Source organism: Podarcis raffonei, chromosome 10, assembly GCF_027172205.1.
Source record: "Podarcis raffonei isolate rPodRaf1 chromosome 10, rPodRaf1.pri, whole genome shotgun sequence".
NCBI lineage: Eukaryota > Metazoa > Chordata > Lepidosauria > Squamata > Lacertidae > Podarcis > Podarcis raffonei.
This window is the reverse complement of record NC_070611.1, coordinates 44,640,905-44,668,735: the sequence shown is the minus strand read 5'-3', so window position 1 is coordinate 44,668,735 and position 27,831 is coordinate 44,640,905. Positions and strand designations below refer to the sequence as shown.

The 27,831-nt window shown below is 41.0% G+C and overlaps 1 protein-coding gene across 3 annotated transcripts in view; it reads left to right on the top strand.

Moving 5' to 3' along the window:
• Positions 1-27,831, top strand: part of GUCY2C (guanylate cyclase 2C) — a 46,366-nt gene that overhangs the window by 6,092 nt on the left and 12,443 nt on the right. For all 3 annotated transcript variants that reach the window (XR_008332536.1, XM_053406784.1, XM_053406785.1), the window contains 17 exons: positions 1,621-1,742; positions 3,463-3,559; positions 5,700-5,832; positions 7,249-7,384; positions 7,983-8,065; positions 9,129-9,240; positions 12,689-12,770; positions 13,656-13,758; positions 15,356-15,418; positions 17,650-17,721; positions 18,381-18,485; positions 19,082-19,168; positions 22,378-22,510; positions 23,191-23,328; positions 24,053-24,141; positions 27,229-27,320; positions 27,500-27,658. Coding sequence is in view for 2 of the 3 variants with exons in the window: in XM_053406784.1 (XP_053262759.1) it covers positions 1,621-1,742; positions 3,463-3,559; positions 5,700-5,832; positions 7,249-7,384; positions 7,983-8,065; positions 9,129-9,240; positions 12,689-12,770; positions 13,656-13,758; positions 15,356-15,418; positions 17,650-17,721; positions 18,381-18,485; positions 19,082-19,168; positions 22,378-22,510; positions 23,191-23,328; positions 24,053-24,141; positions 27,229-27,320; positions 27,500-27,658 (1,806 nt within the window). In the remaining variant the exon portion in view is untranslated. The remainder of the gene's footprint in view (positions 1-1,620; positions 1,743-3,462; positions 3,560-5,699; positions 5,833-7,248; positions 7,385-7,982; positions 8,066-9,128; positions 9,241-12,688; positions 12,771-13,655; positions 13,759-15,355; positions 15,419-17,649; positions 17,722-18,380; positions 18,486-19,081; positions 19,169-22,377; positions 22,511-23,190; positions 23,329-24,052; positions 24,142-27,228; positions 27,321-27,499; positions 27,659-27,831) is intronic.

Here is a 27,831-nt window from a genome sequence, read left to right as displayed (position 1 = left end):
CAGAACCAAAATTCAGTGTTCCAGAATTATTATCACACACACCCCACCCCTTGAAAGTAAGTGTTGGTTGGTGGAGGAATTAGGGTATACAGTGGTACCTCGGGTTAAGTACTTAATTCGTTCTGGAGGTCTGTTCTTAACCTGAAACTGTTCTTAACCTGAAGCACCACTTTAGCTAATGGGGCCTCCCGCTGCTGCTGCGCCACCGGAGCATGATTTCTGTTCTCATCCTGAAGCAAAGTTCTTAACCTGAAGTACTATTTCTGGGTTAGCGGAGTCTGTAACCTGAAGCGTATGTAACCCGAGGTACCACTGTAGTATTAAAAAGAGAATTCCCTGGATGCCTAAGATCCAGGTTTGGGACAAGTACTTTGGCGAGAGAACCCCAGCAGAGATTCAAAATCACAAAATATACAGCAAAGTAAAGTGTGTAAATGTAAGAACTTTAAAATATTCGCTTTTAAGCTGCTTTCAAAGTTCCCCCTTTCCTTAGCATAGAAAGAGACCACACATTTGGTAAGTTAAAAATGATTTACAGTGGTACCTCGGGTTAAGAACTTAATTCATTCTGGAGGTCCGTTCTTAACCTGAAACTGAGGTACCACTTTAGCTAATGGGGCCTGCTGCGCCACCGCTGCACGATTTCTGTTCTCATCCTGAAGCAAAGTTCTTAACCTGAGGTACTACTTCCAGGTTAGCGGAGTCTGTAACCTGAAGCGTCTGTAACCTGAAGCGTCTGTAACCCGAGGTAGCACTGTACTTACAAACTCTTCAAGAGTCAGATTCATGTGCTTTTTATATAGCAGTAAGAAAATACAGGCAGTAAAACTTAGGTTGCAAAGTGGTGAATGTTTCTAAATTATTTGTATAGAAACATAAAAATGGAGTGAGCTTGTTTACTCTTGCTTGGGGATGGGGTAAGGACCCAAACCAATGGATTCAAGTTACAAGATTATGACTAAACATCAGGAGAAACTTTCTGAAAGTAAGAGCTGTTAGACTGTTAGATTTCCTTGGAAGGTAGTGGACAGTCCTTCCTTGGAGGTTTCTAACCAGAGGTTAATGCTTTAGTTGACATTCCTGCATTGCAGGGGGTTGGACTAAATGACCCCTAGGGTCCCTTCCAGCTCTACAATCTATGATACTATGTTCAACAATTTGGTTTCTGAATTCTGCACCAACAGCAGTTTCTGAATTGCCTTCAAAGACAGCCCAACATATAACATATTGCAATAGTCCAACCTAAATGTTATCAGAGCTTGGACAACAGAAATTATGCTATCCCTGTCAAGATAAAGGCACAGCTGGGCCACCAAATGAAACTGATGCAAAGCACTCGGCACTTTCAAGGCTAATTGATCCATAAGTACCCACAAGCTATGAACCTGTTCCTGCTGTAAATGACTGCTAGACTAATGGGGATGGCAGATTTTTTAAAAAATGAACTTATGCTTACAGAATAAATATATATTGGTTTGTTCATGATATTAATTGTTCTAATAGTACTGATATGTGTGAGGTACCTTACTTCTTAGAGGTCCTCACACCAAACCTTTAGCCCAAATCTATGCCATTGCCACAAGCTGATTTGCAACATTCATTTCCTATTCCAATTTCAAGGTATATGAATGCTATGGAAGCTTCAGTGACCTACTTCTCTGTAAACATGAAATTCCGGGAGATCCTCAGGAGCTCAATAGAACTACAAAGGATTGTGAATAATCCAAAAAGAAAAAGTAATGGTAAGGAGAAAATAAAAGTTTAATTGTTTCTGTTTTATTTTCCCCCTTTTTTGTGGTTCTTATTTTTATCTACATGCAGCCTTGAGTCCCGTCAGGGAAAAAGGGAGAAAAGTGAATTAATGAAAAAATAAATAAATAAGAGTACTTTGTCTCTGAAGTCTATTTGGTTATACACTTTCTGGGTATTTATAATCTGAATATCAATGGCGAATTCTATTAATGGAAGAGGAAAGAAGGAGAGAGAGAGAATTTCTATGCTGTACAGATTTTCCCCGCTGCTGTTTCCTGAACACTTGTCTGTTTCGCTGCTGATACTGGGCTCAAATAGGGTGCTGCTCTCCAGAAGAAGTCTTAAGACTCTTTCCCTAAAGACCTTCTTGCATAGATTGTTTCTGAAGATGTAGCATCATTATTAATATTATTTAGCTGTGCATTGTGTAAACTGTGCAGTTGGTTTCCAGAAGACATGGGGACTGCGATCAACTTAGCTTTAAAGGAGATTAGGCAGTCGTGGAAGATAAGGCTTTAATAGCTACAAGCCATGTTTGGCATATAATATTGCCTCCAGGATCAGAGGTAGTACTACACCTCTGAATACTGGCAGTCATTGGATGGGTTTAAACAGTGGGGGAAAGATTGTTATCGGTGTCCCGCTTGGGGGCTTCCTGAAACCATCTGATCTTCTACTGTTGGAGTAAGTATGCTCAGTGCTTTTCTCCTAGAAAAAATGGGTCCCAGTACTCACATGAAGTTGCTACAGTAAGTACCACATTTTAAACCAGTGCTTTTCTCCCAGAAAAACAGTGCTGGTTCTATGTACCTTTGAGTACCCCCAGAAAAAAGCACTGAGTATGCTGGACTAGATGGTAGGCCTTATCCATACTTACCTTTCCTCTGCTCTTTACAGGCATGGTCCACCCTTTAAAGTTTTGTGTCTAAGTGCCGCCACCCCCTTTTTTTGCTTCGGGGCTTTCCCTGCGAAAACCTGCTCTTTAAAGCTCAATCAGAGCAAGCAACAATCCCAGGGCTAGGTTGAGGGGGGGGGACACATGCTCAGACACGGAGCTTTTAAGCGAAGACCTGTGTCTGGAAAGAGCCCAGCAAAAGGTGTGGATGGGCCATTAGTTTGATCCAGCAATGTTCTTTTTATATTTTTATGCAACTACGTATTTTTCGCTCTATAAGACGCACCAGACCATAAGACGCACCTGGTTTTTGGAGGAGGAAAGCAAGAAAAAAATATTCTGAATCCCAGAAGCCAGAACAGCAAGAGGGATCGCTGCGCAGTGAAAGCATTCGCTCCATAAGATGCACACATATTTCCCCTTACTTTTTAGGAGGGAAAAAGTGAGTCTTATAGAGCAAAAAATACAGTATGTCCTTCCTCCTTCTCATTGTCTCCTAGAACACTCAACTCCCACTCCAGCGTAGGAAATGAGCCTATTGCTTCTCTCCTTTGCTCTCGGGAAGAACTTTTAAATGCCAAAATGGTAAACTACTGGAAGGCTACTTCCTCTCCTGATAATCATCACATTGCTGTGTTATCCAATTTACATTATTGATCTCTAGATCCTGCGGAAGTTTTTGGGGCCCACATGCCTGCAGTGAGGATCTGCTCTGATGGTTTTACCTCTTCCTCTGTTCTAAATCCTGTATTTTCAAAGTAGGAATAAAAATGCCTTATCCGCTGACTCTCTGTCTATCATGCTGTTGTTTGCAGTGATCATCACATGTAGGTCTCCAGGTGACCTTAAAAGACTCCTAGGAAAAGCAGAGGTGAATGAGGACATAGTTATCATCCTGATAGATCTTCACAGGTAAAAATGTTACAATATTGGGGGTGGGGTTGGAATCTAATGAGTAAAAAGGCCATTTTATATGTGGAATAGTTTTCCCCTCAAGAGTCACATTGAGTGCTGAGTATATATTTTCATTTAAATAATAATAATCCTGTGCCAGTGCAACCTAAATTTTGCACCACAATTAAGAATGGGGGTTACTCTGAGACCTATATAAATCCTGTAAACAATATTATTTTATAAATATGATTTTCTGTCACTGGTTCCAATTCTGCTAGAAATGGAGTGGGACAAAGCACGGAGAATCCCTTCATTGACTTCTAAATTTGCCGCCATAAGGTCTAGAAGAGAAGCCTGTGTGTGAGCGTTTAAACTGCTGCTGCTTGTTAAGTTCTGTTTTAACTTATTTCCATAATTTGTTATAATTGAAATGCACGTCTTCAATAATGAATAGGTGTATATCAGCAGGGAATTATGAAAGTTTTGCTTAGTAAATCAGTTTTCCATTTCCTCCAAATTGAAGCCCATTCATTCAGATGTGTTTAGATTGTTCTAAGATTCTAACAAGTATAAATCATTAAGGAATTTGATTATAATATCAAAGCTTTCTGCTGGATTACGTTTCCATGAAGCTAAGCACTATTTACTACCAAAGTGGTTCTAAGAAGGGAAGAACTTGTAAAATGCTGGATGAGATCATAAGAGTTCAATTTTTATTATGATTCTGGATTTGGAACTGCAAACTGAAGGAGAGAAAAATGTTTATTCATTACCATGTTGAGATTTCCACCAGTAGGCATGCTACAAGACAGCTTTGTTTTTGGTGGTGATAAAATAAGCGTTGGAGGTAAAATATAGTGATAGGTGGAAAGGCTAGGCCTCTCTTCTAGCACACCACTACTTTGCTTCAAATTGCACAAAAGCAATGTGTAGGCTCGGTTGTCTAACTTTATATTCTAGGCAAGTCCCTTTGAGAGTCCTTTTTAAAAGGTAACAATCATACAAATGCACTGAAATATAAATAAGCAACCCATTCCTTCGCAAAATCAATACATTCACCACCTGTATGCTGCCAACATGCACTTTTTCTTGTTGTCTTTTAAAAATCTGCGAAATGGGTGAGTGATATTCAAAATTTGCTTTCACATTTTTCATGAATGCACTCAGCAATTGCAACAGTGCTAGGAAACAGGGCTACACACCTCACACCCCAAGTCATTGGCAGCAGTGTCAGTCTCAGTCCTACTGCATCAGAGGGGTCTTCTGATCTTCTCCCTCTTTAACACATCTTGCCAGCTACTTATAGTTCTGTCCCACAGGTCCAAATACAGACCAGGCAAAGGATAGACGGATGCCCCAAAGGATCCAGTTGCAGGGATTCCAAAGAAAGATGCACAAAATGCCCCCAGTGATCAGTTCTAGTGCTTTATTGTGGAGCTATAGCAATAGCAAGAGACTTACATGCAGCAATGCAATGCAGGATTCCTTGCTACCACACCTTAAGATGGCTTTGTCTGTTGGGGGCTAATACGTTAAGCGTTACTTAAACAAAAAGCAAGTTACAAAAGCTGGCAACAATAGCCCAATTACGGTAACTCACCCCTGCCTTAGAGGTCCCTTCCCACCTTTCATCCCTCTCTCGGATAAGGGAGTAGCTGACTGAACCAAAACTACAGCTTCAAAGCAAACAGATAAGCATATATGATATCATTTTACAGCTCGAGACAATTAGTCCCAGGGTTATCTTGACTACCAAGTTGGCCGTTTACAGGTCTTTCAGTACATTTTCACTGTTTGGTTCTACACACCTATGTACACAGGCATTCTTCCAGCAATACAGACTCATCTGGATTTGGGTCTGAAATACCAAGGTATGGGTGCATTAAGGGTAAGTTGTAAGCAAGTACAATCTGTGGCATCGCACAACATCCTTGCTGATCATGGGGCACATCTGTTAAGGCATCTATCTTGGCTTCTACTTTCCTGGTTTAGTGTAGCTTGAATAAACATGGGATAGCCTTGTCTCTATATTAAACCATCAGGGTTGTTGTTTTTTTAAAAAAAGAAAAATAATCAACATTTGCTTCATTTGTCATTTGGTTGACTAAATGCTCTTGCTTCTCACTACATTTGGGACTCTTGTGCTTTCTGTTTTCAGCAATGTGTACTATGAAGATGCTCCCTCATACAGTTACATGAAGAATGTCCTTGTCCTGACTCTGGAACCATCAAACTTCACTGCAATTTCAAACAGTAGTGGGATTCCTTGGACTCCAGATGCAACGCCTTGGGTGATTTTATTTTATAATAATTTATTTGCTCACTACTGTTGTGCTCCTACAACACCACCCTAGAAAGAGAGCCCTTTCTGATCATAATTGTTCCACGGGTCTGAAGGCAAAGTTAAACAGAGCAGCAGCAGACCAGTATCGTTGAATGCTGATTTTCACTATGTAAACTAAGCAACAGTGAAGCAATGGGTTGCCAGTGATATTCAGGAAATACGTCAACCTGCCAGTTTTCCTTTCAGTTCCAGACATCCTGAATCTGTGCAAGCCCCCACTCCTACGGTCACCCAGCCTGCCCAATACTTAGGCATTTTGAATGTACAAGACTGTGTCTGAGCAGCCCTTCAATAAATAAGCACGTTCCAGTTGGCATCCCTCTGTAGGAGTAGAAGTAGCATTGGTTGCAACATCAAATTACACTATAAAAATATAAATACAGTTGTACCTTGGATCTCAAATGCCTTGGCTCCCAAACAAATTGGCTCCTGATTTATCAAAACCCGGAAGTGAGTGTTCCAGTTTTTGAACGATTTTCGGAAGCCAAACGCAGGATGCTCCTGCAGCTAATTGAAAGCCGCGCCTTGGTTTTCAAATGGTTCTGGGAGTCAAACGGACACCCAGATGTCCATTCTGTTGGAGAACCAAGGTATGACTGTATAAAAAATATTTTAAAACACAGAATACATAATAAAATTAGAAAAACAAACAAACCAATTATCACTGCTCCCACAGCACATTTAAAAGGGCATTGGATGTCAGTGAGCCAAAGGTCTGGTTGAAGAGGACCATTTTTGCTTGGCACCTAAAGGTGTATAATGAAGTCGCCAATCGAACCTCCCTGGGGAGAACATTCCACAAACGGAGCCACTGCAGAAAAGGCATGTTCTCATGTTGCCACCCTCCGGACCTCTTGGGGAGGAGGCACATGAAAAAGGGCCTCAGATAATGAACACAGAGTCTGGGTTGGTTTATATGGACAGAGGCAGTCCTTGAGGTAAAGCAATCCTGAGCCATTTTAAGACTTTATAGATAAAAACCAGCACTTTGAATTGGGCCCAGAAACTAATTGGCAGCCAGTGCAGTCAGGCCAGGACCAGTTTAAGAATATGCTCATCTACATTCATGTGGGAACATGCAGGTTCCCAGAGAGGAGCTTGCAGCCACCCTGTTCTTCCCCTGCCCTTTTTACTACTGTGCTGAGCTAAGACAAGGTTTGCTTTGCTTTAGCGCATCATCCAAACTGGGACTTGTGATTCACTTCTCTCCTAACCACAAGCTGTAGCCAAGGGACTAGCAAAGCCTCTGGAAACCAGAATGGGAAGAAGGAGGCCATCTTTGAGCAACTCACTCAGTAACACATTGGGCCCAACAATATGAGAAGCAGTGGCTTAATCCCTCTCCTTTTACTGTCTCTTATAGATGAAAAATGACTTTGCTGTTGCCTACTTGGATGCTGTCTTGCTCTTCGGACATGCCTTGAAAAAACTTTCTCTTGCAAGCCCTTTCATTGCTCCCACTAGCTTCAACAGCCAGTTTCGGAATGTTACTTTTAAAGGTAATCACATATATGTTTCTCTTAATTCTCATTAATGGGCAAGGCAATACAGTAGATTACTGGAAGCAAAAACAGAATGATTGCAGTAAAAAGACCCAAAAGGGGTTAAAAATATTGATAAATGTCAGCAATAGTTTTTCTCTAATTAAATGTATCAGCTTTATCTCCAACAACCCTGCCTGCATATTGAATAATGGTAAATCTTTTCCTCTTTACACATATAAGAGTCTCTCTGTTCTGATCATATATTGAGATAATATTCCATAATGCTTTTCTTATTATGTATCCATTTGTCTGCACCAAGTTCTGTATCTTCAATTCCCACTTCCTGTTGCATTTGCCATGTTTTTCCAGCCTTATCTAATTTCTCTTCCAGGCTGTGGCTTCTGATGCTCTGCTCCGCCTACAGAAATTGAGATCGAAATTTGTCCTTAACAAAGTGTGTCAAAAGTGTGTCCTCACTAGTCTCATTCTTCTTATTGAATATTATCAGTACAACAGAGGTGCTGTGAGATGAATGGTGAATATTGGGCTGCTGGCTTGCCTGTCATGTTCAGGGAAAATTATCAGGCTTTGATTATTATTTTTCTCTTTACAGGTATTCTTGGTCCTGTAGTCCTGGATAAATTTGGGGATGTTGATGTCAATCTCACCCTTATGTACACGACAAATAATTTAGAAGTAAGTATAGGGCCAAACCATGCCTCTAGCTGGAGTTGCAAGTAACCCAAGGAACTGTTGAAGGTTTTCGGTGCAGGGAAGTGGTTGGTTAGCGTCAAAGGCAGCTATTAGATGGCGCACCGGAAAACACTTCAGTAGCTTTCCCCTTGCCTAACTGTGGCAGTTTGTATTTCTCCTTGCCCTCTGTTATTCCAAAAAGGGTTTCTCCTGTATTTACCTTTCAAAAAATGAATTTGGAGGCTTTATGTACCTTCTACTCAGAGCTAATAGGCACACTTCTTGAATTATATTTATATATCTCTATCTATCTAGCTCCACCCCATTCAGTCTTGTAGGCACAGCACCAAAATAGACATGCTGTTAATGTATGCAATTAGTAATCATGCAAATAATCTTTTAAAAGTAAATAGCAGTCAGGTTTGACAACAGTGGGGGAGCATTTAACCAGATGCAAAAAGTAGCTGGAGAGGGAGAGTTTAAGGGCCACAGCAATGTAAATGGGATAAAGCTCATGCCGTGGTCCTGATGGAAGTCCCCATTCCACCATGGATGCTATTTGCTGCTGGGAAATAATTTTTGCAATTACTAAATTGTGTGAATGCTTTCATTTCTAGTTTGGCCCACAGAGTTGAAAAGTGCTGTTATTACCTAGCATGAGCAGAGTGATAGTCGATGAAAGCAATCTATTTTGAGTGAAGGAAAATAATGTGAGGGATAAATGCATACAGGAAAAAGGAGGGAAATCTCCCCTGGTAACTCTATGGTTACCGGCTATGGGACAACCCAGGATATTAAACCAGGGTTCAGGTAAAATGGGATGCCATGGTTAATTAGAAGCTTCCTGATTCAATCTCAGCTTGTGTGAAAAAAGGAGCAAATAGACTCTGTTAACAAGCCAACCAAAACCAGCTCAATATGGTGGAGATGCAGGGGATCCAGGATGGAGGGATGAAAAGTGTGGGGAGAGTGACTGAGGTCCTTGGCTGACATTATATTCACATCCATCAGTTTTCTTGGGAAAAGGAGTTTCAGACTAAAACCTTCCTCGATTTTCTCATTCTAGTACAAGGCCCTCCTACGGTTTGACACTCATCTGAATGAGACAGTACCAAAGACGGACAAACCATCATTCATCTGGAAAAAAAACACCCTGCCTAGTGATATTCCTGGCACTGGTGAGACAATCTATTTCTTGTGAAGGGGACTTGCACAGAATCAATGAGACTTGTACATCCAGTTTGAACACAGGAACCGTTAGGCTGGTAGTAAAACCAATAATTTACCTTAAAAAAAAATCCAAACCTGTCTTTTTTTGTTCTTTGAATGCCGAGTTCTGAATCAACTTGTCAACTTAAACAATCTTCAATGTATGCAGCAGTACCCGACATGGGAGTATTTTCTGAGAGCATACAGTTCAAAAAGACTGAATATGTCAGTGCTGATGTCCATTCTGAGTTTACTTGATTTGCAGGATTCCCGGTGTCCCCATCCACCTTACTTATCATTCTTGCATGGTAAATAATTCACCCACTTACACTAATCCCTTCTTTATCATTTGACCCAGATCATTTGGCCCAAATCTTGCTCCCCAACTCTCCCATACACCACAGGGAAGCAGTTAAATATACCCCCTGTCCTGTATTTTACCGCTCAAGTTTGGAGCTAAATGAGCAGTTTCCTATTCACCTGGCCCCAGATGTTAGGAATTTGTAAACTAGGGCAAATGTACTAAAGCACTTAAGCAGAGATTTACACATCTAGCCTCAGAGCTCAGCAGCTTCCCATTGTAGCACTGTGTGGTGTGAATTCTCCAATTGTTTGTCTCCCCCACAATTGCTTGTGAGCTCACAGATTGTATGATGCAATTCCCATTAATGCCAGAAATGTTCTCCCATTTCCAATAGCAGTTTTTGCTACTGTTGAGATAAAAGACATAGATATTGAATGTTTAACACACCCTTGGCAAGAATAAATTACCCTAATGGTATATCAATATACTGTGACTGTTAAAAGTATATGACGCCTCAGGTGTAGAAGTTGACCAGAGAGTAAATATGGTGCTGCCTAGCTAGAATACAATGTCTCAAACTTTCAGCATAGGTTCAGCTTGGTAATTTATTTATTTTTCAAATTCTAAAAGCATGATTTCTTAATTTACCTAGACATTGTTCTTTCTATATCCAAATCAAACTACATAATGAAATGCCTTGGCTGTAAAGGGGGTTTCTTTGTTTTTGGCTGCAAATGTTATTGTATTTCTTATCAGACTAGATGTTAAATTGAAATGAAGTAGAGGATGCAATACAAAAGAAAAAGAACAATGAAAACCTGAGCATATTGTAGAGAACATAATGTTTCTATTTTTCAATACCTTGTTTAATTCAAAAGTTATTAAGTGCCCTTTCATAAATTTCATCACAATTTCAGAAATATAATGCCATGTATCACAGTAACAATGTGATAGTTAGAAAACTGAATATTTTGCTTTAAATTGGGTGCAAAAACGTGGAGGGCGAGAGAAAGTAGTCTTGTGAAGACTCTTCTTTTTCATGAGGGGATGACAAACCACTAGAGGGCAGCAGAACCTCAGAAATATAAATATGTCATCCAATTTCTAAATTCCAGACATCAGCTTGTAATTTGTTTAAAGCGTGCTTGGAGCTATTTAGCCTTTTGTCACTCAGCCCAAGGTGCAGGGCAGAAAACCATCTTGTAACTTGCCAAAGACATTTGCTTGCTAACTGATTTATTTATTGGTGACCCAATGTCCTGCTTTCTGAGTAGGATCAGCCAGCCCGGGTGTTCTGACAAGGATGACCTTGTTGTCAGAGAATTAAGGAGAAAATAAGATTGGCCTTTGGTGAAGAGGTAGATGGAAAGCATGGGCATATGCCAAAAAAACCAAAGGTCAAGTGTTTGCCAAGTAGTTGCTGCAAGCATTTTCAAAAGAGTTTAGTGGAAATCACTAGGCCTAGACTGTACAGGCTTATTTTTTTCAAAGGTTAACAATGCAGTCTATACATGTGCAAGTAAATCCCACTGCATTTAATAGGGTTCACTCCTAGGAAACAATACAGGATTGCAGACCTGTCCATGCTTAACTCAATGGAGCTTATTTTATTTGTTAAATTTATATACCACCCTTCATCTGAGGATTACAGGGCGGTTTACAGTATAAAAACAAAAAATACAAAACATAAGGGGAAACAAAACTATTACCCTCTGCCCAGTTTAAAAGGCCATAGATTGTTTAATTAGCCAGAGGCCAGGGAGAAGAGGAAAGTTTTCCCCTGGCACCTAAAGATATGTAATGAAGGCACAAGGCAAGTCTTCCACAAAGCTTGCTTCTGACATTTATAAAATTACACTGCACATTTTTATATATTGCTTCCAGCACATGTGAGGTAGGAGTGTTCACAGCACCGCCTTTTCCTGGTTTGTGGGGATCAGTTTCAGCTGTTACAGCCTGAAGATGCAGACAGTGTCTAGCCTACTATCACTTCTCCTGAACCTTGCCCATCATGGCTAATAAAAGTTAGCTAGGATTGTCTGACAGGATGGATTCAGGGCGTGGTTAATGCCTCATTTAGGAAAGCAGGAGGTACTCCTGGCCATTCTGAAGGGGACAGAAGTGAACTCCCTGTTTTCTACCCTACTTTTAGGCATCAGCTTAAGAAGAATTTATTTTTCAGTGTTTATGGTTTTGTGCTGATATAAAAGATAGATTGCTGCTGGATTGTCTGAATGTATGGTTTATCTTTTTGATGTTTTGTTTCGATATTTGCTTTATATTATTGGTTTTAAGGTTGTTGTATTGATTTGTGTATTTTAATATATTGTTATATACCACCCTTTGAGGGAAGCTTCAAATAGAAGACCAATAATAATAACATGCATAGCTGTTAATAATAGGGGATAATGGCTGGCAGGCATCCATTCAGACTGATATTATAAACCGAGGGTAGGGCAACTCCAGCGCACAGGCCAACCTTGGCCAACCTTGGGGTAAATTTGGCATATAAGGCCATTTTTCAAAAATCATGCCCACCTGCTGATCAGCTTATGTCACTCTTAATTCACGAGGGTTAGACAGGCCTTTATCTAATGAGATGTCAACTGAGAGTCTTTAGGTTTGTCTCTCTGAATTTCTGAGGCAGAGGGATGCAGGTATTATTTTTTAAATTTTTTTTACTTATTTTATTTTATTTTATATTTATTATTTTTATTCTATTTATATACTGCCCTTCACAAGATCTCAGGGTGGATCACAGAATAAAAACAAGGTAAAAACACAGTTGATAGTTAAAACAAAAACAACAGAACACTAACTTCGCCCTTCCCACAAACACATTTAAAAGGCTGTAGGATATTAATCAGCCAAAGGCCTGATTAAAAAGGAACATTTTTGCCTGGCGCCTAAAAATATATGATGAAGGCACCAGACAAACCTCCCTGGGAAGAGCATTACGCAAATGGGGAGCCACTGCGGAAAAGGCCCGTTTCCATATTGCCACCCTCCAGACCTCGGATGGAGGAGGCACACAAAAAAGGGTTAATTACACTCTTGATTACCCTGAACTTTCTTCTTAAGTTTGTCTGATTTCCCATTTCTCACTTTTACAGGGCCGCACATTCTGACAATAGCTGTTTTCACACTTGCTGGGGTTGTGGTGGTAGTTCTGATCATCGCTCTGCTGCTACTGAGGTACAGTCCTCATTTCCTCTTCCTCTGTCCTTCCTTGACCTTAGTCCACAAATCCTTTCTGAAATTTATGCTTTTGAAGTCTCTGTACAAAAGGTAAAGGGACCCCTGACCGTTAGGTCCAGTCGCAGATGACTCTGGGGTTGCGGCCCTCATCTCGCTTTACTGTCCGAGGGAGCCGGCGTACAGCTTCCGGGTCATGTGGCCAGCATGACTAAGCCGCTTCTGGCGAACCAGAGCAGCGCACGGAAACGCCATTTACCTTCCCGCCAGAGCGGTACCTATTTATCTACTTGCACTTTGACGTGCTTTCGAACTGCTAGGTTGGCAGGAGCAGGACCGAGCAACGGCAGCTCACCCCGTCGTGGGGATTCAAACTGCTGACCTTCTGATTGGAAAGTCCTAGGCTCTGTGGTTTAACCCACAGCACCACCCACATAGATGAGCTAAATTGCATAAGCTCTGGCACCCCTTGCTCTCCCAGCTGTTCAAGCCCCCTGTGGTGGATTTGCTGCTTTGACTACTTCACCTACCTGGTCGGAAAGGTTCCTTCTCATTCTCTCCTTCCCTTTCCCCCTCCACCTGATGCATGCTAGCAGAAATACTTCAGTAAGGGAATATCTGCATCCCATCTTTGAGTTGTAGCAGTTTAGTCATTGGGAGTTTTGATACTGGCTTGAGGTCAGTGCACACTTTAAGGTTACTTCTAAGAAGTCTGCTTTCAGCTTGACTCAAACTGACTCGTCAAAAAGGTCAATATTTCCATTCATTATCAGACAACTAGCGTCTGAAGTTCTTAAAATGTCATGCCTGTCCACGAATAGTTCTAATTCCAGATTCAAATGCTTCAAAAATTGCTGCAAGTATACCTGTCTTTCTGATGTACAGGAAATATAGAAGAGCCATTGAACTCCAGAAAAAATGGTCCCACATCCCATCTGACAAGATTGTTCCTCTGGAGACTAACGAGACAAGTCATGTTAGTCTGAAGGTAGGAAACAGAAGCCGTCTATGGCACTTGTTCTCCTTCACAATAAAGTGGTACTGGGTGCCTCCTGAACATGGTAAACCATGATGTTGGAACCATAGACGCTATCTAGAAAACCGCTCTGTGATATCCTAATCTCTGTGTATGGCCTCACATTGGCTAGGACGGAAGGTGAGAGGGAGAATAGCTGGAGAAAAAAATAAGTGTGCCATCTCTGTACAATCTGAGCCTAGATGGAGATGGTTCAAAGCTTTACATTTCAAGAGTTTTCTGTTTCTCTCCTCACTGTAGTCTTGTGGCCCAGCAGCAAATCAGCCATGTCTCTCTAACTTCCTCCTGTCCGCTTACATCACACAGTTCCTACTAAGTTTTCATGGTCTCTCGCTTTTCTAACTCGGGGAGGGGTGCCACACTTTTGATGTGCTAATTGATCATTATCCCCCAGGCCATTACCTCAGAGGAAATTAGGCTGACTCAATTTCCTTTCAACTCAGGTTGATTTTCTTGGATTAAGAAGTACCTAATACACAATTTGGTAAATTTGCCCAGCATAATTTGCTTTCACACATGCTAATTAAATGATTAGAAGCGTCTAGTACACAGGTCAAATGTACATCTTTAACACATGTGAGTCTGGTTATTTCCCAGTTCTAACACCTCAACCTTAATTAAATTCTAACACTAACTTGATCTGGAATTTAGGGTTTCTTGCACCCACAGTAACAATATTTAGTAGATGTCTATGATCTTATATGACTTACATTCCAAATAACATTCACAATTCTGCTCCTCTTACAATTATTTATTTTATTGGGGTGGCAGTTGAGGAAGGAACCAGCTTTCCCCAGACATTAAATGTCATGATCTAAATGCTTAGAAATACAGTCTTCTACCCCACAGCAGAGAAAATTATGAACTGTGAGTTTGAAATGGTAAGCGAGTATGCATGTATTGTTTAAATTCTCTTCAAGAGCAAAGGACCACAACACAACTCATGTTTGGAGAAGTATAATGGAGTCTGATGCCCTTACGAATTGCGGGAAACATAGGTGCTAAATTACATTTTTCTTGCACACACCAGGATGGGATATATTACCAGTCGTGGTGTAATCTGAGGTTGCAGTGGGTGGAAGACCTGTTATTTCTGCAGCAAGGTCCTTGTCACCAGCATCCTAGAACCACCTAATCTGCATGAAACAGGAGCTTTCCAGCCACTATATACTCCAAAGCCAAGCGTTTAGGAACACAGAAAACACAAGATGCTTAGTTTCAAGAGAATGGCGTGCAAGTGCTGCTAAGTACCATAGAACTTCAAGGAAAACATAACAAGTCACTCTGAAATATGACATTGGAGCATTCAAAATAATTTGCCTATATAATGTGCACAGAAGCAGTAGATCTAGCTGAAAGGCAACACAAGGGCACCTGCATTGATTAATTCAATGCACCCCTAATGGTTATTATTGTATAATTATATTGTATAATATTAGAAAGAATGTGGCTGTGACCATCATGAAGGGACCCTGCTCTTCTGAATCTAAAATTACGCTAAAACTATGCATTCCTGAAGTCAGCTAAATAAGCCTTCTTTGATTCTCAGATTGATGACGACACAAGGCGTGACACTAGCCAGAGGCTGCGGCAAGGCAAATATGACAAGAAGGTACATTTATTCCAGCATCTCTGCTTTTCTCCTCTGGAAATGATCTTGTACAAGATAAGGTGTCATTTCATGCTCATTCCCAGTTACTTGCAAACCACAGAGATACAATAGAGCAGAGGTTCTTAAACTGTGGTGTGCCAACCATTTTTGGTCTATCTTCTCTATTTAGGTAGTCCTTGGAAAGGCTGCAGAACTGTTGAAATTATCTATACTTGGCCTTGCAGTTGATTTATTTTTTTACAATGATGAAGGTTGAGGCCATTTTGACGAGGACTAGATTACTGAACAGGGCAGCAAGTCTCTGTTTTGCACAGCACTGTTCTTAAACAAAGCCCCTATATTAAAATTTTTAAAACATAAATAGGATCCAGCAGACAAAATATTTAAAGAGGGATTGACAGTGAAGGGAGACAGGAATGTGGAAGCAATGAGGTTAAGGGTAACCTAAGAACACAGAGAGGGGTAAGAGTTGCGGGAGGAGAGGGTGCTTGAAGCTCCCTGAGATGGGAGTTGGGGCAAGAGGAGAAGTGCTGCTCTTTCTTAGCACAAAAAGAGTTCGGATTCATTTTCAGAAAATACCAACCAAATGGACAGATAACAATTAAGTCATCAGACCCATCAGAGGCATTTTATATTCTAAAAGAACAATTTGAATAGTTGTGACTTAAGCTTTCCTGGTCTACTTCATGAGAGATGATTAGATCGTCTGACTTTCCATGATAGCTTCCTGCAAGTGTCTGTAGTGCTTTGCTACATTTGGTGGTTAACCAAAAAGGCTGGTGGTTCAAGTCCAGCCATGAATGTTTTCTGTTGTTTGATTTTGCTCCCATCACAATTATTTCTCACTGTATCTAGGCAGAGGAATTGTGGGTGAGGCAGGGGGTGAAGGGGTACAGCTGTGAAATATGTGTGTCTGTATATGTGGCCTGTTGGGTAAGAAGATGAAGTAACTAGGCGTCAGGAGGTACAGGCATTACAACTCCAGCAGTTTAAAGGCTCTTTGAGAAGGATGAAAGGGTCTCCTGGCTGCCTGACCTTGCTTTTTCAAGAATATTGTCACAATTCCTTCCTTCCTTCCTTCCTTCCTTCCTTCCTTCCTTCCTCCTTAATTCCTTCCAATTCCTTTCAGCTTCACATATTTGAAGTGTAACGTTTTGTGCTCTTGGTCCATCCAGTCTTCTAAGGCTGCTGTCCTAGCTATGTGTCCTCAGAAGTAAATCCTATTTCATTCTAAGGGGGTTACTGCCAGGTAATTGAGATCAGGATTGCCGCCCAAGAAGCAAGCTACCACTACCTATCTCTCACTGTGATTAGTTCTGCTGCCCTCCACATCAGCTCAATTGAACTATGATGCAGCCAAAAGAAATATAAATATTCCTGTAAATAAAATAATCATCACTGAAGAGCAACTGGAGCAGTTGCACATTATGGGGTAAGGAGGTCTCATTGAGGTATTGAGTGGATATTGGGAGGACTTGCACACAATTGCAGAGAGGTAGGCAAATATCAGTCTTGTGCAAGACCTCCATTACTGAAGATTAAAATAAACAAACAACTGGAAATGGATACCCCCCCTCCTAAAAATATCAATTTGCATATTAATTGCTTAGGTTGGCACCATTTGCTTTTGTAGTCGTGTGCACTACTGGGAATTTTGTGGTTTTTGTTTTTTAAAATAGGTGCTTACACAGTTACAGAAATACCTGAGCTCGTGGCCATAAAGAAGGCAGGGAAGGAGTGATTGAAGGAAGGGACAATAATAAACACTTGGGATATTTTCCACCAAGCTCTACCAGCTAATATGGATGGCAAGTGGTGGAAGAGCGATGAATATAGTAACTCAGAAAACAGGAGTGGACTTACTTGAGTCATTTGTGCAATGTGCACGCCAAAAGGAGAAAGTGTATCAGAAAAACCCATTTGCAGGGGGTGGGGAGCCTCTGTGTGGACCTGAACTGGATAAAGCTGACTGATAAAATGTTTTGTTCACCTAGTTCTTCTCTTGTTACCTCTTTGTAAGTATAAAGGATTGTCATGGCACTTAGAACATATCACAACCCTTGCAAAGGATAATGGTGTCCATTTCCCCAACAATGGTTAAGTAATGTAACATTTCATGTAAATGTATTTCTAAAATATAACCTACATATCCAGACCTCTCATGACATTATGCAATACATGGATTACTGTGATGCTGCTATTCATTCCTACCAACCCTTTTCATTTTCCAGGTGATAATCCTGAAGGATTTAAAGCACAATGATGGGAATTTTACAGAGAAACAGAGAATAGACCTAAACAAGGTAAACACTAAACCCACAACCACAGCATATCCACTGAAAAATGTAGACCACAATTTCCTTTCTTCTTATTTCTTTCATATTGCAGATGTTAAGCGCTTCCTTTTCCAATAAGCCGTCTTCAGTGTGCCAGATCTCACTGCACAGGCAATGTAGAAAGCTCACTTTTCAGAACTTATTCAATGTAACCCTGCGGGCATTGGCATACACCAGGGGTCGGCAACCTAAGGCCCAGGGGCCAGATGTGGCCCAATTGCTTTCTCAATCCGGCCTGCGGATGGTCCGGGAATCAGCATGTTTTTACATGAGTAGAATGTGCCCTTTTATTTAAAATGCATCTCAGGGTTATTTGTGGGGCCTGCCTGGTGTTTTTACATGAGTAGAATGTGTGCTTTTATTCAAAATGCATCTCTGGGTTATTTGTGGGGCATAGGAATTCATTCATATTTTTTTCCCACATGGTCTGAGGGTTGGTGGAATGGCCCACGGCTGAAAAAGGTTGCTGACTCCTGGCATACACTTTTGAACTGGAAAGCACTGAGTGATAGTAGCTGAACAATATATCTCCAAGCAGCATAGGAGGACATCATATTCCCATACCACTGTATCTAATTTTCCACGTCATCATTCTGCTTCTAACATGCCCATTATTTTTGCCCTAGCTCCTTCAGATTGACTATTACAATCTGACTAAGTTCTATGGCACTGTCAAGATGGACACGATGATCTATGGAGTGATTGAATACTGCGAGAGAGGATCATTGCGGGTAATTAGCTCTGTAGCTCACTCATCAGTTTGTACAAAGACAGGTGATAACCCATCACATCAAAGACAAGTCCTTGCTGGCACAAGAAATAGGCAGTGAGGAAGAAGGGTAGTTTGTGTTGCTCTTGGTCTTGTAAATTTCTCAGTACTACCATCAATATTCCAACTGGAGAAGCACAATCTTTAGCGCTGAATTGCTATAAACAGCAATTGGGCTTTCCAATGATTGCCATTTGTTCCAATTTATTGCTAAAGAACGAGTTTTCCAGGGGAAGGCAGTGGGGCAAAGGCAAAACCACTCAGCCCCTTCCTTTTTAGGCACAGGACAAGCAGAAGTTTGGATGAGCCCTTTGTGGCTTCAACATTAAGCCAGCTTTTCTATCCTGCAACCCTTCACACCCTTTTGTTTACTAGTTAGCCTGATGAAGAGTTCTGGAGAGCTCAAAAGATTGCTCACTATTTTGTGATATGTTGGTTGGTTCTAATTAACTACCACATATGAATTTTGGATTTTTTTAAAAAAAATGAAACAACACTACTTCCTTTGTTTTTAGTAAAGATTTTTACCACAGCTTCTTTGTCATCTTTTTATGTCAGGATGTCTTGAATGATAAAATCTCCTACCCAGATGGCACCTTCATGGACTGGGAATTTAAGATTTCTGTCATGTATGATATTGCAAAAGTAAGTAGATGGATGGCAATGAGGAACTTAATGAGGCATAATCTCACCTTGAGTGAATGATGGGATATAAGGTATTTTGCTGAAATGTCTACCAACAGGATTCTATAAGTACTGTTTGCCCTTTGATAGGAAATCTGATTTTTTTTTTCCTGTTGAGAGCTGGGACACTTAATGCTTGTTAAATTCTGACATTTTGCTGAAATGAGAGAGGAAATAATAATACTGCCCCTAAATGAAAGAGTGAGCTTTATTTAAGAAATTGAGATTGTGGTTACTATTTTTGTTTAGAAATGTAAAAATAACACTCTCAGTATGAAAAGGCATTTCAGCTAAAGTGGAAAGAAATTCAAAATGAGCCACAAATTAAGAAGGCCTTTCTGTGCATCCACAATGCTGGAGCTGAAGATAAAAGTTACCTTTACCTTTAGTGCTTTTAAAGGTATGAATTTCATGCATGGGAATTTTAATCACCCTTTGCTCATGTGAGCCCCCATCTGCCAATAGATATAGGTGACCCAGGTTTACAACTTCAGTGAGAACTAGGCCCTATACTGTATATGTCTATGCAAACCTGATTCTGGAGTTCAAAACGTTTTCTACTTTGGTACACATGTAAAATATTGTTGGTTTATAATCCTCTTCATTTAAATTTTTACGATTTTTTGGTCATCTTATCAATGTCAGAATAGTGTTCCTGCTTCTAAGATTTTAGAATTATGGGAACAGTTTCGAAGGAAATATGTACATACACAAACCCCAAACCTGGCCCTGCTACCTATCAGTCCTTAGCTCCCATATTGTCTTGTTTAATTGGACTAATGTGTCCTGGGCCTATTTCTATGTTTCAACATATTATTATGAAGTTAATTATTTATTTTACATTTTTTGTTAACTACCCTTCAAAATGTAAAATATCAAAATATTACAGCATGGTCTACAACAATGTGAATAAAAAGTAATTCACACACAACCCATAAATACAATTTAATTTAAAACTTAAAAATTTAAAACTAGTGAACAAGCATTAAAAAAAATCAACAAATTTAAAGGAAATTTTAAAAGCCCAATAAGCTGAACAACTAAAGAACAAACCAGAACAAAGAGAAATAATTTAAAATCTACATCTGCCTGTGCATATAGGAAGATCTTCAGCTAGTGCTGGAAAGTGTATTCCTTTCTCTCAAATTTTATTAAAAAATTTCCAAAATAAAAAAACTTGCCTCCTTGGGGAGGAAACTGCAAAGTTGGGGTGCCACAGCAGAAATGGCGAAGTTGTGGTCCCAGAATGCAATACAGCTCCAACAGGGGACCTGGAGATGGGTCTCTGCAGAAGATGTTAATCAGACATTAGCTCATTTTATGATCAGAAGGTACTGCCAGGAGGGTCAGTCTGATCAATTCCATTTGTTTCTCACATTATTAACATGATATATATATATTATTTATGGATTCTGGCTTACTTTGGATCTGGACACCTCTGCCGAATCTGCACGCTTGTTTACATTCTTTGTAGGGCAAATAACTGCAGGCTAAGATACAGCGGTTACTGACCGTTCTAGTCTCTGACACTTCTTTGATGCACGTTTAAGACAGAAGTTTGAGTCACTGGGTCTTCACTGTAAACTCAGACTGCAAGGTCTCTGCCTCACAACAGAAGGGAACAGTGTCTGTTGCTATCCTCCTGATTCTGAGTTAATCCTTCCAGTCAGTGCTTGGATGTGAGGCGAAGATGGGCATTTCTAACAGCATCTGTCTATATTTCAGTTCTAAGGCAGACATTTGACACCTCATTTTTTTAAGATCAGTCAGCTGAGTGTCCCAACCTTCAGCTGGAACATGGCAGAAGTATTCCCTGGAAGAAACATAATCAGAACCATGGTGCAAGATGATAAACACAAAGAACTGTAGGGTCCCCAACCCCATATTTGCCTGCGGTTTAACTCGGCTTAGAACATCTCTTGCGGGAGAGAGGCTTCTGCAATTCAAAAGAATTTGTGGCCACTAATGCAGGTTACACATTTGCATTACACATTGATTTAAGTAAAAGCTGCTTTAAGCTTCCTCTCTGAAAACTCTGACAGTGTGCTCTTCCAGAATAAGGGGAGAGAGGTAAAACATTTCTGTATCCTCTCAGCCTATCATAGAAAAGATCCACCAGACCTAATGAAGAAATCGGCTTTCATTCAAGCCAGCTTCTATCACATATGGCTTTCTGTGGGGGGTGGATGGTGCAATCCATGTAGTTTAGCCCTCTCAGCGTGTCAAAAATGCCAGAAGAGAAGGTGTGTCAGGAAAAACAAGAAGCTGTAAGTGCAAGTCAGACTTGTTTCCATTTCCTCCTAAAAATGTGGTGTTTTGCTTGTTCTTCCATTTTTATTGCCTATTGGCATATGCATATTTTTCCCCTCCCAAAAAACTAAGGAGGAGTGAGTGTACAGCTTCCAATTTTTATTTATTTTTTAAATGGAGAGAACGCTGAGGAGAAATAGGGAAATACGTTGTCTCTGTGATGGAAAGACAATCAGGTTGGTTGCTTCAGATCATACTACAATAGAATTGCAGAGTTGAAAGGGACCCCAAGGGTCATTCTAGTCCCACCCCCTTCGATGCAGGAATCTCAACTAAAGCATCCATGACAGATGGTCATCCAACCTCTGCTTCCAAGGAAGGAGAGTCCATCACCTTCCAAGGGAGTCCGTTCCTCTGTTTAACAACTCTTACCATCAAAAAGTTCTTTCTTATGTTCAGTTGGAATCTCCTTTCTTGTAACTTGAATCCATTGGTTCAAGTCCTACCCTCCGGAGCAGGAGAAAATAAGCTTGCTCCATCTTCCATGTGACAGCCCTTGATATATTGGTAGATGGCTATCATATCTCCCTTTCAGTCTCCTCTTTTCCAGGCTAAACATACTCAGCTCCTACAACCGTTCCTCATAAGGATGGAGGAGCCTGATGCTCCTCTCTCAGCAGAGCCAATGGGGTGGGCCTGTGTTACTAATTCTGTTGCTGCTGCAGCCTCATGGAATGACTGCCGGGTGACAGTTGCTGGAGGGAAGAGCTTGGTGGAGCTGATCTCTCAGCAGAGCTGATGGAAATGGTCCTTCAGTCCTCCGACTTCCTCTGCCGCAGCCAGATAAAACAGTCATTCCCCCTCCCTAGGAAACTTGGGGCAGTCACGTGTGGTTTTTTTTGTCTCTCTTCATATCCTAGGGAATGTCCTACCTGCATTCCAGCAAAACAGAGCTTCATGGCCGCCTGAAATCTACAAACTGTGTTGTGGATAACCGCATGGTTGTGAAGATAACTGATTATGGCTGCAATTCTATTCTTCCGCCAAAAAAAGGTACATAAGGAAGATGAATTCCTCACTCGGGAATTCCTCATGAATATTTGTAGGCTGACTGCATCTTATAGGAGAACTGTCGGGAAATGTGGCATTAATATTCTGTTATTTCAGTATAGCACTATAGTTATGGTATGACTATATTTTCCCCCCAACTGCCTCCGCTAAGCCACACAGCACCACAGCTTGAAGCAGGAGTGTAGCTATGAGACTCCAACAGTGGTATGATGTGATCTGGTGCCATCTGCATGAGGATCAGAAGTATGCCTGTGCCCAGGGCCAACCCTACAATTGGGCCGACTGAGGCAACAGCTTGTGGTGACAAATGTTGCCCAACCATTTCTTCTGAGATGCATGGCCAGCCATTCTCCTTTGATCAGGAAGTAAAATGTGTTGGGCCAACCCTACCGATGTCAGTGTTTTGTTTGGTTTTAGTTCATTTCATAAATTTCGTAAATTGCTTTTTGCTGAGCCCCCAAAGCAGTTTCCAACAACTTGCAATTAAAATCAACTTCATACTGTACAATAATAAAAGCAGCAGGACAGTTTAAAACCACAGGGCAGAACAACCAACTTCTCTAAAGGCTTGGGAAAAGAGACAGGTATTGAATAGACAATTGTCAACCAATTTCATCTGCTTGTTTCTGTCACACACACACAGTTCTCTCCCTGCTTCTCAGATCTCTGGACTGCTCCTGAACACCTCCGCCATGGTGACATATCTCAGAAAGGCGATGTGTACAGCTTTGGAATTATAGCACAAGAGATCATACTGCGTAAGGAGACCTTCTACACTGACAATTGTCGGGATCATAAAGGTAAACATTGTGCGTAATGAAAAGGCTTGATGACAGGTTTTCCAGGGATTGCCATTTGCATTTGCCATTCAGCAGTAAAATGCAATTTTTCCTGGGGAAAGTTTGAACATATGAAGGGGCAATGAAAGAGCATGGGCCAAGCCTTGCCCTTTCATTAAGGCTGCATGCACTGGGCCAATGCCCCTCCCATGTGCTCTGGCCTTTAGTTTAAAGGAAGCTGCCTTGCTTTCATGTAGGATTTCTACCTGTGGAGCATGTTAATTATAAATCTACTTAGACTATCCAACATGGGGATAAGAACCTTGCTTGACCACAAATGTTCAAATACTTGTAACAGGAATGTGGTGGGACACCCAGGATGTGAGATGGCTGGGCAGAGGAAGGGAGAAATGGGGGATGTAGATTCTTATTCTTCTTTTTCATCTTGCATCTTATCTATCTGCCGAAGAAATGCAGATATCTTCCTCAACCTGTCAGTTCACCCCAGTAGGCGCTCTTAATTTCGCATGTCTCACAAACTGAAAAACCACCATATGCAGACCTTTATCAAAGAATGAGTGTGTTCATTCAGATCTAGGATTTTGGTCTAAGCCCAACTTGTTTTATATAATACAGCCTTGACACAATCTGCTTGCCTAGAAAAGCTCTGCTTCTTGTGTTAAAGTGTCTTCTTCATGTGCTGAATTGTTCTGTATGTTATATTTCCCCCCCTCTCCTGTTTTAGAGAAACTTTGCAGAGTAGAAAGCAATAAAGGAGCAAGACCTTTCCGGCCGGATCTTCTATTGCATTCAGAGGGAGAGAAAAAGCAAGAGGTAAGGCCATGTTGAAAGAAAGCCAAGCTCGACTGAATAGTAAGAGGTTATGCCCACGGCATGCACAGGTTAAAACTAGCAAGTTTGACAGAGAGGAGTGTAACCAACTTTTTCTCTTCCAGTGTTTTGCCTTTACACCACATTAACATCTCCTATTAACAATTCCAATCCACAGAAGCCAATGCAATGAGCTTTCATACATCATAGTAGCTCCTGACTTAGCTGCTGGTTATTTTAACAGTTTGGAGTGGGTATGGTATCGGGGAGGGAGGGGTGCTATAGGTTAACTAGATAACACTGATTACCTGGGAAGTGTGACCTGCATTCTGATTGACTGAAAAAGTGCTAGGTGTGTCTCAACGCTTCGTTGGGTTGGGAACACTTTAAAAAAGGACTGTGAGCATGCAGTTCTCATTCCTCACACGCCATCACAGGTCCCTTGCATTAGAGCCCCTCATCCCTTACTGACCATCAAAAAGCCTGCAGCTAATCAGCTATATTGTGTAACAAGTTCAGGATAAAATTGACTTGAACTAAAGATCTCATTTTACTTTTCAGCATTCCGGATTGTTCCTTTGCACTCTACCTTATCTTTTTAATTCCTAATAAATGTTATATAATTTGACGAGTTGGGCCTTGTGTGCACTGCTGCCAACTGACAATTAGTGACACCTCAATCAACTAAGCCACTTGGTATAGGCTTGGGGCTTACAAAGGAAAGCAGGCTGCTCCGGTCTCTGGGAGACTGGGTGCTGGCTCTGTGCCACTTGTAAACTGAAAGGGATCTGGTGGAGAAAGGAAAGTTTAGGGAAGCTTTTAATGTTTAACAGACTATTGTATTTTAATATTTTGTTGGAAGCCGCCCAGAGTGGCTGGGGAAACCCACCCAGATGGGCAGGGTATAAATAATAAAATATTATTATTATTGCACACCAGGGAGGGTCAAGGAAACTGGATGCTATCTTTGGGTTCCAGTTTTTAGTATTTCCATGAGTGGCCCATGTCTGGAGTTCTCTAAGTGATTAGAGGGATGGTGGTGGCAACAGTTACCAGTAGGTTTGGGTATGCAGTTGGTCTACTTTCCAAGGCAGTTGTGAAAGGAGGGGCATAAGAGGGCTCCCCTAGCCTTCTGCTTCTGTTACAGTATGTGCTCTTTGGCTAGGCATGTGGGAGACTGCAAGCCTCCTAAAGTTTGGCATAAACACACTTCAGACCTCTGATTGCCAGATTATATAAATTTTTAGTGAGAATGAGAAAGGAAGATAAGAGGACAGATGGACAAAGAAGAATATGGAAAATAAACAAAACCTACCTGGCCTGATCTTGCTACTTACAAACAGGCTTCTTGTCTCCTCATGAGTAGCACAGCTTAGATGGTCAGTTGCAGGTTTCCTGCTGGTTGGTGATGGATTATGGTCATTTTGGTTGAGTAACAGCTGGTATTATTCAGCCAATTATTTTTCAGGTCTTGTTTGGCAGGTAGCCTGGAAACACTTTTTAGAGAGCTGGGGCGGGGGTAGCAGAAAGTGACAGCTGATCCATCCACCCCAAAATACTGAACCACCTGCAACCCCAAGTAGAGCAGTTTGGAGTCCACCCCCCTTTCCCCCCAATCAAGTGGTAGATAAACTTTATGAAATAAAAATGGATTATTTTTTTTTAAAAAAATCCCATATCACTTGAACCCAAATTTACAAGGGAAAAGCATTGAGACTGTGATGGTTCGATGATTATGTCATTTGGACAATGCAAATTGAATAGCTGCAAACACACAGTAAACTCCAGGATGGATAAGCCCTGTGGGCATACCTTTAAAAAAAAATCTGGGAAGTGATCAAGAGCAAAAATTACCAGAGTTATCCAGCCAGTTTAGTTAACATGTTTCACAACTGGCAAAAAAGAGGTGTGTCCTTTTTTTGTGATGGTGGGGCAATTTCTGTTTCTGTTTGCTTTAAATTTAATGCTAAGGCCTTGCATAAGACAGATAAAGAGGTATTGTGCAAGACCTCTGTATTGTTATTGTTGTTAACAACAACAACTACTACTACAACAACAACAACAACAACAACAACAACAATGCTATGTCTGCATTGCTTTGTTGTCTGCTCTTAAACGGAGTGTGTGCCTTTGATCATGTGAAAGGGAGTTGCCTTTTAGGCTATCTGGGAGTGAGGATGTACAAATGAGCCTCTCCAAGAGTGACTACAGTTCCAGGCAAAATGGAGGCTGTAAGGAGAGGGAGACCTTTGCTTCTAGGTCTGTTTGGAATTACATTTTCTTTCTTATAAATGCTGAGCCTGTGCTGGACATGCACAAGATATTGTATGGGACTATTTGGGTATATCTTTTATGTTTTGTTCTGTTTTGAATAAAATTTTGTAAGTAAAGCTTGAATCAAACTAATGGGTCTGGACAACGTTTTAGTCCAAAAGGAGTAAGTTTTTATGCATCCAGTTGCTTCAAGCTGCACATTATTAATATCTGCAATACTTTGAACAGGGCATCTGGCAACTGGTGAAAATAGGATCCCCCCCCCTTTTTTGGTATTGATGGGCCACCAGAAAAAAAATGGTATAGTTTGTGCTTAGGTGAGGATCAAAAAGAGATATACCGGTAGGTGTGGTTATGGAGATCACCCACTAAAACTTCACCACACACATTACAAACTGCTTAAATAAATAAAACACACTAACAAGCTTCCATACCAGGAGTGACTGCAGATGTAAAATGAGTTATTTTACTAATCAGATTTTCCATGGCAAAAGAAGAACTGGATTAAAACTGGACATGAGCAGCACCAATTCCACAATCAATTCCTATCTGGAATAGGTGACCAGCAGCAACCCATTGCACCTGGAAAGGGCATGTCTACCTGAGCTTGCAAAAATAAGGGGTGGAACTTGGTGCTCCAGAGAGTGGCTGATTGAGTTATGAAAATGGTGGGAAGAAGGTTGGATATTGTTACAACATAGTCTTTGAAGCCAGTTTGGGTTGCTAAGGATTATGTGGTGGGGGAGCACTATTTTAGTTTTCATCATGGAAACCAAAATATCTAAAGTAGTCCTGTATTGGATTGCGCATCCCTAGGTATATCTCCTCGTGGAAAGCTGCTGGGAGGAAGACCCAGAGAAGAGACCAGATTTTAAGAAAATTGAGACTACCTTGGCTAAGATATTTAGGTATGAAAGTGATTTACTTTGATAGAAAAAAGTTCTGCTAAACCAGAACGATAGTTCAGAGGGAGAAGTCTGGCAGATTTCCACTCTGGCCACATGGCAGCCATACACTGGTGTCATGTACATGAACTTCCTTGTGTTGTCAGCCTTCAAATTCATCCTTGTCCTTACAACATTCCCAGCAACTACCACAGCCAAACCAATGAAAGCTACATGGACACCTTAATCCGACGCCTGCAGCTGTATTCACGGAACCTGGAGCACCTGGTGGAAGAGAGAACTGAGCTGTACAAAGCAGAGCGAGACAGAGCTGACAGGCTTAACTTCATGCTTCTTCCAGGGTGAGTGCTGTCCAATCAGACAAGAAATCACCGGGGGGGGGCTCTAAACAAGTTATCGTTATTGCTTATTTATAGGATTGTGTGCACCCCAGTCTCTGAGCAGCATGTGACTCAAGGGGTTCCAGCATTAAGCCAGGGATTGGTTTCTTTGGAATGAAAGTCAATTGAGACTT